This window comes from Alligator sinensis, unplaced genomic scaffold (genome assembly GCF_000455745.1).
Source record: "Alligator sinensis unplaced genomic scaffold, ASM45574v1 scaffold791_1, whole genome shotgun sequence".
Lineage (NCBI taxonomy): Eukaryota > Metazoa > Chordata > Crocodylia > Alligatoridae > Alligator > Alligator sinensis.
This window is the reverse complement of record NW_005842258.1, coordinates 168,287-188,750: the sequence shown is the minus strand read 5'-3', so window position 1 is coordinate 188,750 and position 20,464 is coordinate 168,287. Positions and strand designations below refer to the sequence as shown.

The window sequence follows — 20,464 nt, the reverse complement described above, 5'->3', positions numbered from 1 at the left end:
GGGGGGAGGTGAGCCACCAACAGTGGTGAAAGAACAGGTTGGGGACTATTTAAAAAAGCTGGACATATACAAGTCCATGGGGCTGGCCAAATGCACCAGAGTGTGCTGAGGGATTTGCCTGAGGTGATTGCAGAGCCATTGGCCATCATTTTCAAAAACTCATGCCTATCAAGATTGGTCCTGTATGACTTGAAAAAGGCAAATATAGTGCCCATATTTAAGAAAGCGAAAAAGGAGGGTTCAGGGAATTGCAAACCAGTCAGCCTCACCTCAGTCCCTCAGTCCCTGGAAAAATCTTGGAGCAGATCCTCAAGGAATCAATTGCTAAGTGCCTGGAGGGGAAGAAGGTGATTAGGAACAGTCAGCATGGATTCAGCAGGGGCAAGTCATGCCTGACCAACTTGATTGCCTTCTATGATGAGATGAGTGGCTCTGTGGATACAGGGAGAGTGGTGGATTTCGTATACCTTGATTTTAGCAAGGCTTTTGATATGGTCTCCCACAATGTTCTCACAGGCAAGTTAAGGAAGTTCAGGCTGGATGAGTGGACTGTAAGGTGGATAGAAAAACTGGCTGAAGCATCAGGCTCAGACAGTAATAATCAATGGCTTGATGTCTAGTTGGCAGTTGGTATCAAGTGGAGTGCCTCACGGGTCAGATCTGGGGCCAGTTTTGTTCAATATCTTCATTAATGATCTGGAAGATGGGATAGATTGCACCCTCAGTAAGTTTGTGGATGACACCAAGCTGCGGGGAGTAGTAGATATGCTGGAAGGTAGGGCTAGAATTCAGAGGGACCTAGACAAATTGGAGGACTGGACCAAAAGCAATCTCATGAGCTTCAACAAGGACAAGTGCAAAGTCCTGCACTTAGGATGGAAGAATCCCATGCACCTGTACAGGCTAGAAGCTAACTGGCTGGGCAGCAGCTCTGCAGAAAAGGACCTAGGGGTCACAGGGGACAATAAACTGAATATGAGCCAGCAGTGTGCCCTTGTTGCCAGGAAGGCTAACAGCATACTGGGCTGCACTGGTAGGAGTGTTCCCCTCTATATAGCACTGGTGAGGCCACATCTGGAGAACTGTGTTCAGGTTTGCGCCCCCTCCCCAACTACAGAAAGGATGTGGACAAATTGGAGAAAGTCCAGTGGAGGGCAAAAAAGGTGGTTCAGAGGCTGGGGCACATGACTTCTGAGGAGAGGCTGAGGGAACGGGGCTTGTTTAGTCTGTGGAAGAGAAGACTGAGAGGAGACTTAATAGCAGCCTTCAGTTACCTGAAGTGGGGTTCAAAAGAGGATAGAGCTAGACTCTTCTCAGTGGTGGCAGATGACAGAACAAGGAGCAATGGTTTCAAGTTGCAGGAAGGGAAGTGTATGTTAGAAATGAGGAAGAATTTTCTCACTAGGGAGGGTAGTAAAACAGGTTACCCAAAGAGGTTGTGGAATCTCTATCCTTGGAGATTTTTAAGACCCAGCTAGACAAAGCCTTGGCTGGGATGATCTAGTTAGGGATAGTCCTGCTTTGAACATGGGGTTGGACTAGATGTGACCTCCTGAGCTCCCTTCCAACCCTAATTTTCTATGATTCTGTGTTGTGTCTTGTGGGGGCAAGTTCTCCTAGGGAAATAAAGACCATGTTATGTGAAGAGACAACCCACTACAGGGGCATGTCAGGATTGCTAACCCCCCCTCCCTTTAGTGACAGCTATCTTTAGCCTAATTTTAAACAGGCAGTCACTAAATTTACAGACACTTGGTAACCCTGAGGCAGTGGTGACTTCTGGCTGTCATTGTGCCTCTACTGTGATTGTGAAGTTGCAGTGGCAGATGTTAGTTTTGTTTTCTGCTCCTACTTTGGCACCTGGGGCTGCTGCCCTGGTTGCCTAGCCCTAGTTATGCTATTGCCTTTGTGAAACCCAGTAGTTAGTCTACAAAGTACCACTTTGCCTTGCTTTCTGCCTGATATATTAAATATGTTGATGATACCAAACTGAGTGGTAAATAACTGAATGGTCTGAAATAAACAGGATGATTCATCCTGGGATGGAATGGCTCTGAATTAGTCAATTCAGTGCTGTGCCTCTAAGGCATATTTAAAGCATTGGCAGATAAGGTTATTTGGGTAAATGTGATATCTTTTATTAGACCAACTGAATGGTTGGAAACATTGTTCTTTACAAGTTCAGGCACAAACACCCTTCTTCCTTCTATATTTCAAGGGTGTTGGTTGTAGCTGAGTTAGTCTAGGGACATAGGTAGACAAGGTTATATGGGTAAATGTGATATCTTTTATTAGACCAACTGAATAGTCGGAAAAATAGTTCTTTACAAGCTTTTGGGCACTGTGACAGGGGGCAGCTCTCGGGACTGGCTCTCATGCCGGCTTGCCCACCTGTCTCTATGGGGCAGTTCCCCCAGTCTCACCTGCCATGACTTTTCTGTTCCATAAACTGTTGGTATAATGTGGGAGACTGCCCATTTACTGCCCTGATGCCAGGGGACACTATCTGCATACACTGCAGCCCATGCCTCGCACATGGCATCCAGAATAGTATTACTTCCTGGTCTGAGACCCAGTCTAAAGTTGGGCTTCACTCACCCACGCATTCACACCGCATCCCCTCTCACAGGAGGCCTTTTACACTCTCCCCATTCTCACTGGGGCCTCTGGCATATCACCCATTGCATGGCCACACTCAACTGCCCTTGCTCCTCCTTGAGCAGCCCCTCTTGGGCCACCAGGCTTCACTACTCACATACTGGCCTAGCCACACAGTCCTTCAGTTCCCACAAGTTCCCCTACTCTGTGTGGTCCAGTCTGGTGCCAAACCCTGGGCTAATTCTGCCCCAAGCCCCTCACTGGGCAATTCTACACTACACCCCACCCTGGGGTCTCTGTCTTATGCTTGCAACCAACTTCTCACGGACCTGGCCCTTGCACTGGCCCTTAGGCTTACTCCCATTCGGGCCTACTCAGCATGCCCCTGCGACTGTCCTTCAGGCCTACTTGCACTTCAGCCCCTTCACACACACAGCCCTGCAGGCCTACTCCAACTTCAGCCCGACTCTGTGCAGGGCCTCCCAATGCTCTACTCACTACCCACTCTGGGGTCTCCGGGATCTTGATCCCTGCTGGGCTCAGGCATCTACATGTGGGCATACTTGGCCCCCACTACTCCCCCAGCTCTCAGAATTTCCCACCAGATGGTGTAGCCTGGGGTTAAGGTGCCCCTACTCACCTTTCACCGGGGAGGTTAGTGGCCTGGCATTTCCTGGGGGTTCCCACACCACTAGGAGCCCCACCAGCTCACCCTTCCCCAGCAGAGTGCAGTTTTAGGTCATTCTCAGGACCAAAAGCCTTCTGTTCTCACCTCTAGATGTTCCATGCTGCTCAGTCAGACAATGTGTCTCCCTCAGCTGGCAGCAGCAAACTGCAGCCTTTATATGCCTAGTGTTCCCAAAATGGCTGCTCTCATCAGGCACCTTGTCATGGCGTGGGGTCCTGCGGGATGGCCGTGATCTCCCCAAGGCCCCCTTACCATGCCAAGTTGGCCCAAAGGGCACCCTCGATTCTTGCCCGCCACGTCTTTGCTGGAAAATATATGATAGGGAGGCTGCCTTTACGTCATCTTGGACACGGTTTTTGTTGTGCTCTGACCCCGTGGGCTCCTGAACCACTTATGGGTCCCCTTCTACAATGGGTGTTTCGGGGCAGCCTAGCCTTATGGGCTATGCATGGCTCCAACCATCCCTTTACTATGCCCCAAGCCTCGCAGATGGTACTGACGTTGTTTGGTCTGGGCCTTGTTATAATTTAGCTCCCTTGTCCTCCCTGGGCTCTCTGCAGCCCTGTCTCACACTGCACCCTCTCTGGTGCTTGGCCTCTCCGTAGCCCTGTCTCGCACTGTGCCCTCTCTGGCACTCGGGTCGGTGCACCCGCAAACGCTGCGCCCACTCTGGCACCGGGGTCAGTGCACCCCAAATGCTGCGCCCACTCTGGTGCCAGGGTCCCAACGCTGCCGTGGTTCCCCTATGAGGCCTCCTCCTTCCCCTAATAGGCTCACTCAAGGCACCAGTCTTAAGCAGCAAACACAAAACACAAACCCCTGGGCTATAACATAAATTCAAGCCGCCCAGCTAAAACATCATTCAAGCCATCCCAGGGGTGCTCCATCCCTCACCAGTATCAGAGCTGTGCCTGCAGTCAGGTCTCTCCCCTTTGCTTGCTCTGGGAGAGCTCCTTCCCCCTTGGCTGCTGGCAGGGAACTACTATCCTGGCCTCAGCCCTGGGGTTTATATGTGGGCCAGGCCCTGCCCTTTCCGGTCAGCTGACAGCTGGCAGGTGCGGGCCACTAGCTCCCTCTGGTTGCCCTGGTAACCAGCAGCTAGGGCTCCCCACTCACTGCTAGGGCTCTTTCCCCAGCAGTTTCCACTGTAAGGAACAGGGCACCTAAGTGCTCTGCGACACACCTGGTAGCTGCCTGTCTCTGCCCTTAAAGTGGCAGGCACCCAAAGGTTCATTGCCACAGGCACAGACACCTTTCTTCCTTTATTTAAACCATTACTATTTGTATTTGCACATTGGTTCAATTTCAGTTCTAAACACTCAAGCTTTTCTGTTTCTAAAATAAAAAACATTTATAAGCATTTCATTAGTTTTTAAAAGTTTTGGACTCAGATCCTCAGCTGCAATAAATCAGTTAAAGTGACTTCAGTTAACTGTGCTGATTTACACTGGCTGAAGATGTGACCCATTGTTTTAAAATTTGAATTCAGACAATCCAGCATTAACTAAGCCAGAAGGTAGATAAGGAGATTATGAAGCATATTTCATTTGACACATTTCCTTCCATTTAATCATATGCTGCTTGTCTAAAAAGAGAACTGGTTAAATGAATTTGTAGACAGCTACTTAAATAACACAAGGTGTAGGTAAGGGACTTTTCTTATCTCATTTTTGGGCCATAAGAAACACTGCTATGCTTTTAATTAAGAACCAGCAAATTGCCCTTCAAGAATGATGCGGGGTGATGGTAAGTGGGGGTGGGGCGGGTGGCAGGCAGGGATGGAGTGGGCGGGGGGAAGCTCGCTAACCCTAACACTAACCCTGCCCCCCACATGCCACCACCGCCTCCCAGGAGTGTGTTGGGGAGAAGCTTGCCCCGCCATCCCCTCCATTCCCCTTTGCTAGCACCCTGTGCTGCCACTGCCTCCAAGGTGCAGGGCCAGGGGAGGGGGAAGGGGTGAGGCCAGAGCTACTGGCCTTGGCCGTCCACTCCATCCTCTCTGTTCCCTCTGTCCCCGTCATCACAGCAGCACTCCGACACCTCCAGGGAGCAGGGCCTGGGGGGCAAGGCCAGCAGCATTGGTATGCCCCCCCCATCCCCTCTGTCTCCACCATCATGGCAGTGGTCTGCTATGCCGCCTCCTGTCCGTAATGCTCTTGGAGCACTCTGATTGGTTGTTTTAGTAACCAATCAGAATGCTCCAAGAGTGCTATGGACAGACAGATGGATGGATTAAGCCCTTCATCATATTAGAATACAAGAAAATCCACAGTGTTTATTGCAGAGTGGTTTTTGTGCTATATTAGACTGCAAGTATAGCCTCTGTTTTCATGCCGTGCTTTTTGGGTTATTATTGTACCATGGACCTTGCAAAATGACGACTTTTACAGGCTTCAGTCATAACAAACATGAAAATATACTAATCAGGAGGCTCTATTCATTCAAAAAATGGCAGGTTAACTCAGAGTAACCATTTTTGAAAAGGTGTATTTCTCTTTATACATATCTATTTTAGGTGCAACTACAGTTAAGTTAATCTCATTTATTAAACAATTAGCCCTTCTGAGCAGAAGGCTTCTTTCAATTTATAAAAATGTGAACTTTTAAAAAGCTCAAAAATACTGCAGTACTTCTGCTTTTGAAAGTTATTTTGGAAAAATAATCTGACAAAGCACTTAAAACAGAAGAGGAACAATGCATCTGAGCTCAGGGTTAGAGCCAGGATATGCAACTGATGTGCAGAAAGTTTCCAGTACATTATATGCCAGTGGGAGTTCCGTTAGTGTGGGTAAGAGAACAAAATCAAACCAAATCAAACCAACACACAAGACAAAAAAACAACAGTCAAGTAGGTCCTCAAAAGCTCAAGCTCAAGGGGTAAATGTGATTATTTTCCAAGGAAAAGGAGGAAGAATATTTTAGTATGGTGTCTATGCAGAGTACTCCTACAGTGTCTTCTAATAAAGATAATATTTATTCCCCACTGCCTTTTATCTCTTGTAGTTGTTTACATCTGCTAAAGTTAGTGCAGCATGGGTATTAAATCAGAGGTTGCATTTACAATATTTTTTCTATAAGGAACATGCCTACAATGGAAATTTTAGTCACCATTGCTACTTTGAGTAAGTAGCTGCATGGATGCAAGGTGGTAGCATAGACTATGGTCTGATTCAAAATCAATCTTTCAAGCCACTAAACATGATTTAGGCAAGATTTAGGTGTCTAATTCTCAAAAAGCAATTCAGAGTGACTCCACCTGAACCTTACCAAAACTGTGGAGGTACCTAGATTCAGTGATTGCATGTATTTTGGATAGCAAAGATCGTTACAAATAGACTCGGGGTATTATGCAGACACTTGAAGTAATCCAGATCATCTACTTAAGCAGCTAACTACTGCTTAAATTTGGCTGTGATCCAAATCACTTGTGAAGAGGTTGCTGACTGGTTATGCAGAGATAAAGCATACCTATTTTTGTTTGATACCGAGAGCATGAATATAGCTCATTACAAAACAATGGCAGCACTGGTCTTGGTGGTGCCTACATTTTGTGTAATAGACTAATTGTTAAGAGCACTGACCCAGGAAGTGAGAGATCTTGGTTTTAGGCTCTCTTCAATTTGAATGAACAACCCCAATTTCCCACTTTTCAGAAGAATGCCCTAATGGACTCTGGGCTGGTTTACGTTGGGTCTTTTCCTTCTTCCTTTCTGTAGAATCTGCACCACCATGCAGCCAAGAGCGCATCATTTTTGGGGCTAGAAAGAGAAAGCAAGCAAGAGGGAGTATGACTATATAGCCTCTGAAAAGAATGGGGAATCCCTTGTTCTGGTTCTTGCCCTTAGGGTCACTCCTGTTTTTTAACCTATGGGTTTCTCATGTGAAAAACATAAATAGTCTTTTCAGGTGGGACCAGAGCCCAGAACACCCTCCCTTGCAAAAGGGTGTTGTCCACATTAGGCTACAGAGTCATACTCCCTAATGCTTGCTCCCTTAATTGTTCATGCATTTTACATTGCACAGTCATTGTATAAAAAACCAGAAATAACCCTGAGATGGCTAAATTGAGGCACCTACAAAGTTATTTTGATGTGGTACCATGTGAATAGGTCTACTTATGGATTGCAATTTACCCTAAAATTCCATCTACCAGTTTATAATATGGAAATGGTTGATGTTATTTAAAGATATAAAGATAGGAAATACTTTTCTTACATATAGCAATGACTTAAAGCAGTTAACAGATAGGAATAATGAGATTATGGCTATCAAAATATAAATTTAAAGACTTTTGTCTTCATGGGAGATGTTAACCTTTCCTATGGTATTTCTGCAAATCTCTTCCTCCATGTTCATTGCATAAACTACATATTTTGAAAATAATTTATAACCTGATTTTTAACTTGCAAAGCACTTGCTGAAATGATGATGATACTAATTAAGTATGCAGTCAGCAGATGACAATAAAAAATTAGAAGTAATAGAAGAGAGACTTCATATTGACATCCAAAAAGGAGTTATGAAATAAATGCCCAAATTAAGTAAAGAAATGTCCTTGTTACAAATATAGTGATTTAAATTAGAATTACAAATGTTATCTTAACAGCTAGATGTATTCAGTTTTTAATGTTAAATAATTCCGTTTGTAAAATATTTAGTGCAACCTCTTAACATTGAAACTGTCATTAAAATGTTATTATTTTGTTTGCTAGCCTCATTCACGCTGATGAATTTGACTTACAATTAGTTCTTTTAAGCGATTGGAACAGCATGCAATGTGGTGTGGAGTAAAGTGCTATAAATAATCATAGCCAATTAGACAAACTTAATCTTTTTATTCTATAAAGTCAATGTTTTTTTTTTAATGGATCTTCAATTCTTAAAGCGCTTGCTTCCAATGTGAGTATTCCACAGAAAGTGAACATGTAGTCCTTGGAGCAAAGACCAAGCTTTTAATTGTTTTGCCAGCAGTGCCCATTCAGTGTATATACCCTAGTAACGATTGTTAGACACCACAAGCTGGGCATAGCAGACATTGTAATACCATCCAGTTTCTTCCCAACATTCACAGTCTGGGGAATAGCAGTGCCTGCAGCTAAAAGATAGACACAGGTATCTAGAGTAAGGGAACATTGGTGGTCTTAAAAGACAAGTGCCTAGGACTCAAAAAGCTGATAACAGAACTTGAGCAAGTCAAAGTAAATAGTAAAATAGTAAAATTAATAGGTAAAATGGTACACCCCTATCTAACTGGTTCTTGTACTACAGTTGGAAGAACGTTCCAGTAAAAAAATTACACATAATGTATAAATATGCAAAAGGTATAAAAAACATTTGCCCATACCATATTGCCTATGTATTTCTCAAATCCTGAATTGTTGTGCTAATGTATAGAATCAAGAATGTTTAGATACTTAGATATGTTTAGATACAGGAAGAGCACACACCAACTTCTGAAACTTCCTTAGCCTGACAAAGGGTTTTTGAACCCGAAAGCTTGCTTAATAACTTTTCTCCAACTATTTGGGTTGGTCTAATAAAAGATATCAAATTCACCCAAGGAACCTTGTCTGCCTAGATACTTAGAAGCTTTCTTTTAATTTTTTCCTTTGTGAATTCACAGTAATGGTGTGGCAAGCTATAGTTCAAAAATGTATGACTATCAGTGTCTGTCAGGGCTCCACACCTACTTTACCTATTTTGTTACAACCCACAACCAAGGAAATATAAGAGAGCATAGCTCCAGATGTTACATTTTTATTTTCCTTGAACCAGGATCAGGCCTTTAATCTGATGTTCAGGCCAACCCTTCAAACTACAGCCACATCCTTCAGCTGAGTGTTTACGTCCCCCATAATTAACCAAAACGTTCTGTTTTCACTGATGCTGAGGACCAGCAACACTTTAGGTTTTTAGTGCTCAAGGGTCACAGTGAGCAGGGTCTTTCTTAGTCTCATACCACCAGCACCAGTCAGGCAGATGTTCATGTTATATTCCTAACACCATTCTCATCTTCCAAAGCCTGACACTGGTGTTAGAAAAGTCAGCTCCCTCTCCTCACTATCACCTTAAACTGTATGTAATTGCTACAAATCTGGTGCTACCGAGCCCTTGTAATGCCATCCAGTTCCTTTTCACTATTCATGCTCTGGGGAATAACAGTGCCTGCAGCTAGAAGATTGACTCAGGTATCTAGAGTAAGGAAACATCCATGGTCTTAAAAGATAAAAGCCTGGGACTCAACAAGCTGCTAACAACTGCCCTGGTTGACCGCAGGGTGGTGAGCAAAAGTTGTTCCAACATAGCCCTGCTTGCCATGCAGCTGCTTGGCCTGCTGTGGTTCCCCCATGGCTGCTTACACCATGGTCACTTACCCTGCCACCTCCATCATTGGCCCTGCCATTACTGCTGCTGCTTTCACCACCTGTTCCACCAACACTGTCAAAGGCATCACAGCTGCTGGCCTGCCTCTTGCTCCTTGGTGATATCTACTGCGTTTTTCTTACGGAAGAAGTTGTACTCCTCAGGTACCCTGGAAATGATGATTACCAGTTATCAAGTGATAGTGACAAATCATAGTTTACTCATGCTGTTCTCCCACTGAAGTCATCATAATTCCAAATAAGACCCATAGGTGAGATTCCTTAGTAATTTAGGACTCCTTATTCCCTGTGAAATATTTGCACTGACTTCCCTTTCCAGAATGGAAAACTGTATTTAAAAGATAATTACAATGAATAAATAATTCCTTTCCTTTAAAGTTAAAATAATGAAAACCAAAACAAGATCATCTTACCATAAATGCATTACTTAAAGTGCTGAAATTGCATTACTTGCCGTGCCGAAATTGCACTATTAAAGGTTGCTGTTTATTTATCAATTTATAACAAAATGCTCCCATGCCTTTTTTTAACCCATCTCATATTTTCAAAACAGTTATTTCATGGAAGTAAATTTTTATTATATTGAAGTGCTTTGATTTCAGGCATTTAGAACATACTTATTTTGTTTCTGCCTCCCTTTGATAATGTAAGAAAATAGGAAAAGATTTCTCTGCCCAGTCACACTGTGTGGCTGTAGTTGAGAAGTATGAAAATGATTTTTGCTATTGAATATATTACTTCATAGAACAAAGAGTTCTATAGATTTGAACACCTGACAAGCTCAAATCACATGTGTATGTACAACATGGTAGAAGGAAAATGTATTCCTTCACAATATTGTACCTGTGACTGAATTTCACTTACTTTCTCCTCGTTTAATGAATCCTTTTACTATAATGTTTATTTTGAGCTATTTTTTGCATTGTAATTAGGTGTGCCTGAGTAGCTTTTCTGTATGCACAGTGCTAAGCTGCATCCTCTTTCATTGATCCAATGTTTAAAGCAGATTTTGTTTCTCCCACTTTTTTTTTACACCCTGTTCATTTTCCTACTGATATGAATGGCAAACTTTATTTCTTGATACTAAGTATTTTTCCCACATATTAAAAATAAGATTAAAATAATACACTCTAAATAGACCTCAAGATGGTGATATGGACAATCATCTTGCAAAAAACCTAAACCACTCTCTAATGTTAGTCTGCCCTTTTTTCTTGATAAGGGTTAGCATAAAGCACATTTGCAAAAATCTATGAAGCTGTGTATAAATGTTAAAATGGTTTTTGATTTGAAGAGAAAACTGGAGATGAATGTATGATTGCAAAAAGTATCATTTTATCTTATGCTACTTTGTTTCTCTTTTAGTGGCAAAGCATTACTATAACACTGGTTGAGAAAGTGCAGATGATTGCTGTAATCCTAGGATCTTTGTTCTTAGTAGCAAGTGTGACTTGGCTTCTGTGGTCAGCCTTCAGCCCCTATGCAGTATGGCAAAGAAAGGACATCCTTTTTCAGATCTGCTATGGAATGTATGGTTTTATGGATCTAGTGTGCATAGGTAAGCTAAAAATTTTAAACAACACAGACTGGTGTAAGAGTATCATTATGTATTCTCAAACAGGTGACGCTTCCTTAGATCTTCACTTCTCTGCTGATTTATTCTCAGCTGACAACTTTAGCAAAGACCAGATGGATAACATTTAAAAAACTCTAGGAGAGAAGAAAAACAGACTTAACCTCATTGATTTCTCAAAGAATTTCCCCTCCGTTTTGATTAATTGTGTACAGGAAACAAGGATGTTTTATGATAACTTTAATTGGACCAATTGTAAGCTGAAAGGCTTCATGTGCTTTTCTCAGGTCCCTGGAGAAGGGCACTTCATGTCTGAAAGCTTGTCCAACAGCTCTTCCAATTATAGAATTGGTCCAATAAAAGATAACACAATAAATCTTTTACTCCCATACACATCCTGGACTATCGTGGCTACAACAATACTCCAACTTTGACTGATTTTGAAATTTAAAAGGATAGTAAAACTCAAGAGGCTTGATAGATGAATGATGAAGATTTGATTTAAAGGACTAATAAAGGCTATTTTAACTTGGCATGTACTCTCAAATAGTATATTGATGCTAATCTGATTTAGATATATTTATCAACAATAGAATAAAATGTATTGTGAAGCTATTTAAGTCAGATTTGGTATTTCTTACAAAACATTGTTAACAATGTTTAAATTTAAAACTTTCAAACACCTTTGCACTGACTGTTAAAATACTCATACTAAAAGAAATAGAATGATTTTAATAACTCAATGTAAATACTTAGGCTATATTATTAGACATATAGTGCCCAAAATATTGTATCTGACACAATTAAATCCTTGTCATCCCAGATTCTAAAAAGAAAAAAGTGATCTTATTCCATTTTAAGGGGTACTGAAAGACTGAAGAGTGGCTTGTACAAAGTCACTCAGTAAGACCATAGCAGAGTGATTTCATGACTCCTTGTTTTTTTCTGTAACCATGAAACCAGTTTGTCTTTATTAACCATATCAGAATTCAATTTATAACTAGGAATGGACTATTTTATTTAATTTTTCTTGATTTACTGAAAATGCAGTTTTGTTCTTTCCAAATTATTTGTGAATTCAGGTAGAATTCGCTAAATATGTTCAATTAATTTATTTAATGAATTAACTGAAAATTATTTGGTTTGGATTCATAGTCCTGGGGGGAGGGCGGAAGGACAGTTGACTCCTTTTCTTAAAAACCCAGTAGTTAGGGTTTTTACCCAGAATATGAGAGACCTAGAATCAACTCCCCACTTTGTCTGGGTAGACTTGAACCCACATTTCACAACATTTCCCAGCACAGCCTGACCTACTGTGCACTCAGGTATTTGTGGGCAGCATCTTCTCCTGTTAATGCTGTTCTACTCTGTATGCATTACTTATATAACCGTTGGAGCCTAGGGGTTCTACTTCTCAGATGAGGGCCCTTACCATCAAACTATACTGTTGTTCTCTTTTACATATTTTATCTCAATGAATGTTTAAATATAACAATATTAACAGAAGAGACTAAGAATACTCCATTCTAGGATATTTTATAGAATAGCAGTCAGGGCATTCCCCTAGAGGTAGGACATGTGAATTCAAATCCTCTCTCATGTAGTGGAGGTCAGTTCAGCATAGGTCTACAACATTTCATGTCAATTCCCAAAGCGCTGTATTATTGGGTGAAAAGGGCTACAGCTGGAAATCCTTCTACTTGCTCATTTTCTGAATACAGCTTAAGTCTAGCCTTTAATTTCTATTGTTTTGCTTTTGAAAAAAATGCATAAAATGAACTATATTTTCATATGAGTCAAACTAAAACTTAAATTTGATATTTAACTTATTACATTTTTTCAGTTTTTTATTACAGCAAGAAACATTTATAACAAATTATTTTTTGGTTTGGATTTAACTAAAGTGTTTTTTTCTCTGTTGTTCAGTTTGGAAGCTGAACTGAAAGATCAGTTATTTGCACAGCCCTATACAGAACACAGTTATTTGAAACTGTATTTATTAATTTGATTTTATTTATTAGCTTGATTTTTTTTTTTAAACTCCAATTTTTTTCCTAGCTGTTCAAAAGGTATTGTTAATATCTGTAGAGGTATAAGCTATATAAGTGAATTTCTCTATAGAACTAAAACTTCAAATAGAATTAGGTACTAGATTTACTAAGGGGAACATTGGCCTCAGAGAAATGACACCTGACAGTTATAAAGTCATGACTGGAATGTTCAATGTGAATTTTCACAACCAGATTTAAGACAATATATAGTAGACCTGCTTTGAACCTTGCCAATGGCCTCAGATAATTAATATGTTCATATAACTATAGCCTTTCAATTAATCCTACAATAATGTGTTTTCACCATTTGAGAAATGTAAATGTCTGCAACTTCTGAAGTATGTTCTTATTTTTTAAAGTTTTAAATGTAGTTTGGCCAGTGAGAGATGTGCAGTTACATATATATATTGTATATGAAATGAAGTGTCCACACAGTTGAAAATGTACTCGTAAGATTTACAATTTTCCCAATAAGTCTGAGTTTATATAATATACCATCTTATCTCTGCAAAGTAGGATAAATTAAAAAGATTCTCATGATATTAACGTGATAGCCTTGTGGTTAATTTGTACAAAACCATTTTTTTCCCCAAATATTACAGCTCACCTATATTCCAATTATAATCCATCACACAACTTTTGTGTAATTTTCTGTCCAGTACCATTTGCAGCCTGGCTAATTTTACAAAAATATTACCCATTCAAAGAAAAACAAAAATACTGGTCAGGTATAAAAAAAACCCAATACTTTTATTTATGATTTATTATTCTGCTGGCAGCAATAGACAGCTATGCATTCTAGCGCATGGGATATATTTAGGTTTATTGTTTCCTTCATCCAACTCTGATCTTCCCCCAAATTCTTGTTTTCTCTTGACATTATTCCCCTTCTTGTCACTTCAGTATCAGTATCACCATCAATTTGGCAATTCTCTGGCAGCACCAGTCAGTGCAGTTGTACATCTGAACTTGGAATGAAGCTGTTCTCTAAAATCTTTGCATACTTTGGAATTTGTCCTCTAAGAAATTCCACTGAGCATTCAAATGGAGTGGCTATGGAACCATAATCAATTACATCCTCAGAGCTGTGCGCACTGATACTGCCAGATATTATAACCTCTTCTGCTGGGATTAACTAAGATAGAGAAGTCATAGAAATGACAGCAAAAGCATGAGAGGCAAGCAGGTATATGATCATAGAACCTTTTGTGAACAGTATTAAGCAGTTTGGATGCGTGCAATTCTCTCAATCAAAAGACCAATAGGTGTAAAGAACTGTTTTTCTTTAACTGTACCTCAGTCTTTCTTTTTTTCTTTTCATGTTAAACAAGTTTAACTCAAGTTTAACTCTAACTAAATATTTTTTGGTAATAACTGTATTGTTAAAGTTGGATATAAGTGGTTATGTGCACACTTTTGGCAATTTTTGGCACCTTATATGAAATACAGTTAAAGGGTTGGGGTTTTTTTTCCTTTTGCCATGTTTTTTAGCTTCAGTTAGGAAAGAAAAGTACTTCTTATTTCATAGGAAAGATTACTTAGCTAAAAACATTGATACCCACAGAGCTTTTTTGAAAGAAGCCCAAAATGATTAAGACTTTGTTCCAGAATCTGTACCTCTAAAGTTCATGATTCCAGAAAACTACTGTTGATGCTTATAATGCTTTATCTTAGGCTGAAAGGAACTGAACTTCAGTAGCTCTCTTTGGGGTCTTTCGGATTGATGCCAGCAAGACTCTCTGGAGCTAGATTTTTTTTCTTCAGGACTGTGTGGATATGTCCTCAGTACTGTGGGAACAATGATTTTTGGTGGAAGCCAGCATTATCAAATTCATGTAGTTTGTTGTTCTTGTTCAGTGACATGGATGTCTTAAAAAAAAAAAGAACAGCAAGTTCCTTATCATTATTCTGCACTTCCATTTAATTGTACCTAGCTTGAGAGCTGGAATATTTTTGGAACTTCCAATGTGAGCTTGAAGACCTCAAGAACTTCAATCTTACCCAGATCTTCCTTCATGTGTACCACTCCATGTAACTTCTAATCCAGTTGTCACCTTCCAAATCTGTAATCTTGTCATGGGTGACAACAAAACACCAAAGTAACCTCCTTTGCCTAGAAAGTGCCCTGAAGAGAGGGTAGAATAAGTTTATAGAGCTGTCTAAACTCTGCCTGCAGGAGGAAATTTGGTGAAAAAAACCAAAAAGCTTCTTACCTCAGTGCCCTGTTCCTCATCTAGTGTTATCAAACCTCAGAGAGAGTGATCTTGGTTTTCTCAGCAGGGTCATGACTGATTTGGTTCTTAGAGCTCCTAGATCGACTCAGATAACATCATTCTTTCTTTTCAAGAGTTTAGATTTTTGTAAAATTGATAATTGACCTAGTTCCTTCATTTTACAACATAGTTCTAGATTTATGGGAGGTAGTTTTTGGTTTATCGGATGAGATCCAGGTAGGTGTAGAGAGCCTTCAGATAGGAAATACTATGTCCAAATTTATTTTAATTGTATGGTCTCTGATGTCTATATTATCCCTAGTAACTGCAAAGGTTTACATCATTGCTGTTTTTAGTTACTACATCCCACAGATGTAGTAAGTAAGAAGTGTTGGTCCATCCTTTAGCAAAATAATTTTTATCAGGTATAATGAACATAGACCCCCCCACTATCTAGAAGCCTACTGATTTTGAAGATTTTGTTATCTGATTTGATGTTATGTACTTATAGAAGTGTCCTGATGATTCTTGCTATCATTGTCATCTTTCTTTAAAGGCCTCATCTCTGATGGTAATTTAAGCAAGAATTGTATTGGGCAGTCAGTTCATATCACTATTTGTTTTCCTGACCTCCCACCACCTAAAATTGAAAATTAGAGGAAATTAGAAAGAGAGGAAGGAAGTAGATTATACATTTGAACACCTATTAATACTTGGACAGAATTAACCAATATAGGATTCAGGGATAATTGTGGTCTCTGTAGAAAGCTAAACCATCTCAGATCAAAACTTGTCCAAATGGATACAACTGTGCAACCATTTATTTTGAGTTAACTGATATTTCTTTGCCTTATTATCTCTGATTCCACTAAATTTAGGAGGATAACAGTTTCAATATTCTGTGTTCATAGTGTGCCGTTATCTGAAATCTATGTGGTTGAAGTTCATCTTACACATTTACAAATAACTTTCTCTTGAAATGGCATTAATGGTAGACCCTGCTTTTGAAAAGGTAGTAGCATTCAATCACTGTCAATTATCAGGACTCATCAGCTGTCCTGCTCAAGGAAACCAATACCAGGTAGTCTCTTCCTGTAGGGTCCTATGAAGAGAGTGCTAGGATGTCATTAGGAAATAGTGTCTTTTTATTTTCACATGTTTTCACTCTACACAGAAACCTTGACCCTTCCCCTGCCCGCCCCTTCCACTTAGGATCTAAACTGCAAACTAGAGCTTCTAGAGACCAAAATGAATCAAGAGATGTTTAGAGAAATCTAAATATTTGTATTCACTATAGAATGTAATGATCAAGTTAGTAGCATGTGCCTTCAAAAGGCAACTGTTGTTCAAAAACGTTATCCTGACCTCCAGGCAAAACACACAACTCCCTCAATGAGACTCCCTGGTGGCAGAGAACAATTACTCCTAACACATTTCTCTCCCAAGTCTGACAGACCCTAAGAGTTTGTTCCTCATTAAGAGGATGACTGAAATAGCCCAAGAACCTCCAGTGCTAGGATTTTCCATTTGTCCTATTACCTCTTACTACCTTTAATGCTGGGCCTTCTACCATCTGTTCATTTGTAATTTTAATAATTGCCTGTACAGTTACAGTGTTAGGATTTCACTGATGGGGAACAAAAAGGACCAGGATGCAAGTTAGCTTTTCTGTTATGAAATGAAATTCATAATGATTGCATCTTATCTAATGCTTTGGGCAAAGCAATAAATACAGTGATTCCGGCTGTCTTACAAATCAGTCAGTTGCATTTTCTTTCAGTCTGTTCATGCCTTGGATCACCTGTTGATCAAAAGGATTCACCCACGAGCTAATCCATCCATGGTGGTCTTCTGTCATTGTTTTTAAAAGATAGTTTTTTCACAGGAATAAGAGTAGAAAAGGCTCCAAGAACCTCTCTAATTAAAGTGCCCAGAGCATCACATATATTAGCATCAAAGTGTTGAAAACTGGCAGTGGGGGTGCTTTAACTAAAGCTCATCAGACAGGCTTTAGTTAAAACATCTCTGCCACCATTTTTCAGTGTGGGGACACTGATACACATGATACTGGAGTCTGCTGGAGTGCAGTAATTACTATACTCCAGCAGACCCGATGAATCGAGTCTGTTCCGATGTGCTGTAATTACAGAGTGTTGAAGCAGTCTTGCTGCAGATGCCCTCTGACTCTTAGTAAAGCCCTGATCTTGATAATACTTACATGCTTACATTTTGAGACATGGATATGTGGAGTCCTGGAGAAGAGAGTACTGCATTCAAACATAGTCTATAGTATATGGCTAATAAGTACAGACAGTCAAAAAACCAAAGGCTGAATCAATTCAATCTTCACAGGTTAGTCTAAGTTGTGTAGATTGAATTGATAAGCAAGTGAACAGACATTCACTTTTGATTCCAGAAATTCAGCCACATGCCTGCAGAGCCCCAGGTCAGAAGCCGGGGGGAGGGAGAAGGGAGAGTGCTAGACCATGCAGAGGTAGATTAAGGTGTACTGGAGCCCTGGGCAAACACAAAATTTGAGACCCCTTCCCCTCAAGGGAACTGGGCTGCAGGGGGAGAAGTAGGGCCCCTTCCCCTCCTACTGCTGGCAGGGGGACTGGGTGGACCCACTGGGCTGGGGTGGGGTACATGCCCGCCTCTTTTCCCTGCCTCTGCTATGGCCGAACATACATACACACAAGAACACACACAGGCATGCACACATACAGGTGCATGCACTCTATTCTCACTCTCTGCATATGAACACAGACACAAACACACTCTTCCTGTCATGAACAGACACACACACACACACACACACACACACACACACTCTTACCCCTCACAGGATCTCCCCCTCCCCCACTTCTGATCATATGGAGGCAGCCCTCCCCCACCCCTTTACCATGAGCCACCTGCAGCTCAGTCTAGCTCCCTGCCCAACCCCTATTATACTTCTGCAGGGAGCTGCTTCCCAGCTGCCCCATGCAACCATGCAGATGCAGAGGGTAGGCTGGGCTGGGCCAGGCCAGGAGCACCATGCTGTGTCTCTGTGGGTGGGTGGTGGCACTGGGAGGGGTAGCTGTGGAGGGTCTAAGAATTTTGGGGGGCTATAGCCTCCAAGACCCTTCCAGCACTCCTGCTAGCAAAGGTGTGGTGCGGTGCAGCATTCCTGGCCTGGCTGGGCCTGCCTCCAAGTCCCCCCCCACCAGGTGGGGTGCAGCTTGGCTTGATCCTGACCATCCCTCCTTGCCAGGTGGGGCACAGCTCTCCTGGCCCAGTTTGGACCCCTCCCCCCTAGGCGCGGCACAACCTGACACCCCCCCCACTCCCTACTCCTCTTCCAGACATGACGCGGATCTCCCAGCTTGGCCCCAGCCCCAGCCCCACCCCCATTGGTAGAGGGACCCCACCTCCAGCTCTCCAGGGAAGCAAATGCAAAACCCATGGTTTTAAATTTGACACCTGCTGGGAAACAAAAATGGGCACTGAGTTTAAGACTGTGGCTTTCAGTCCCCTCATGGTGAAGATCCCAGGGCCCTGAACTAGTAGAGGCCCCTATGCTTGTGCCTAGCTGGCCCATTCATTAATCCACCTATGAAAGCACACCTCTCTGCTTGGCTGGAGCTTGATTGTGGAGGGGATCTGGAACAGAAGTTCAATAAACTGATTTAACCTAAATCAGTTAAGGCTGATACTACCATCCATCGAGGTTTATCTTAAACTGCTTTCAGCCATTTTGAAAGCAATTTGTGTGCACTGAACTTCTGTTGTATTACAGATTTGAACCAGTTTCCAATCACTTATGCCAGTTTATGTGTAATTTTTGTCCCTAGGCCATGTGTAAATATTTTCTGGATGGAAGCTCAAGAGTAGATCACTCCATGGTGGACCATATTTCCCTTGAGGGATATTTTAAAATGGGTCCCCTGATTTATGCAGATCTCAAAAATGAATTCCTTTTTTCTGACCTTCTGGTATTTGAAAAGAAAGGCTATGAAGTCCATGACTTCAGTGTCTGCTCATGAAATAATAGTCAAGATTTAAATGATCATGCCAATCTTTGAACTTAATAATATATTCAAGTAACAGGGAAGTTCACTCTTATTTGTTGTAAAGTTGTACCAATTTAAGTACGAATGTGAGCAATCATAAATCTGTTTAGAGTAATTTAAATAAGCCATTTTAAAAACAATTTAAGCTTGTCCATATGAAGGGCTTCGCTCAATGTATTTGAAAACAACAAGGCTTGATTTGCCTTAACATATAGTAAGACCAGTACAAATCCTGAACATAAAAGCACTTATGCTAAACTTAAAATAGTTTAAACAAAAGTTAAACCACTGTAAATTATGAATCTGCCAATGAGCCAGTAAGATTAATTTTTGTCAGTTGAATTAAGTCATCATAATTTTCTAATACATACGAGACTTGAGATAGCACAATTGTTATTTTTGGGCTCCCATTCAGACAGTTTCTGTCATAATGATAACGGATAATAACTTTCATTTAAAAGTTTAGGTTTTGATTGAATTGCTGGTAAATAGAGGTAAAATTGTGATGGAGATACCAAGTAGCTCCAAAGTTTACCTCAAATAGTATAGAGATAAATTTAGATTAGTTAATTTTATTTTCTTTATATATGAATGTGCAGTTATTAGTATTATTAACGTTAAAAATTCATACTGATCTTCAGCTTAATTTGTTAGGTGGCTACCAGGTGCAGTGGGATAAACCCGATGGTTGAAACTTACACTATCTTTCTTCATATATTCTTAAAATAGGGTCTCATAATATTCTGTAGTAACTCTAATTCTTTCTTTCATTTCAGGACTAATTGTACATGAAGGTGCATCTGTTTACAGAGTGTTTAAGCGCTGGAGGGCTGTTAACTTGCACTGGGATGTGTTAAATTACGATAAAGCTACAGACATAGAAGAGAGCAACCGAGGAGAGTCTTC

The 20,464-nt window shown here is 40.9% G+C and overlaps 1 protein-coding gene across 1 annotated transcript in view; it reads left to right on the top strand.

Moving 5' to 3' along the window:
• Positions 1–20,464, top strand: part of MARCH11 (membrane associated ring-CH-type finger 11) — a 44,700-nt gene that overhangs the window by 23,555 nt on the left and 681 nt on the right. Inside the window, exons 3-4 of the mRNA XM_025208869.1 lie at positions 11,035–11,227; positions 20,335–20,464. The exon at positions 20,335–20,464 is cut by the window's right edge and continues 681 nt beyond it. Of these exons, the coding sequence (XP_025064654.1) occupies positions 11,035–11,227; positions 20,335–20,464 (323 nt within the window). The remainder of the gene's footprint in view (positions 1–11,034; positions 11,228–20,334) is intronic.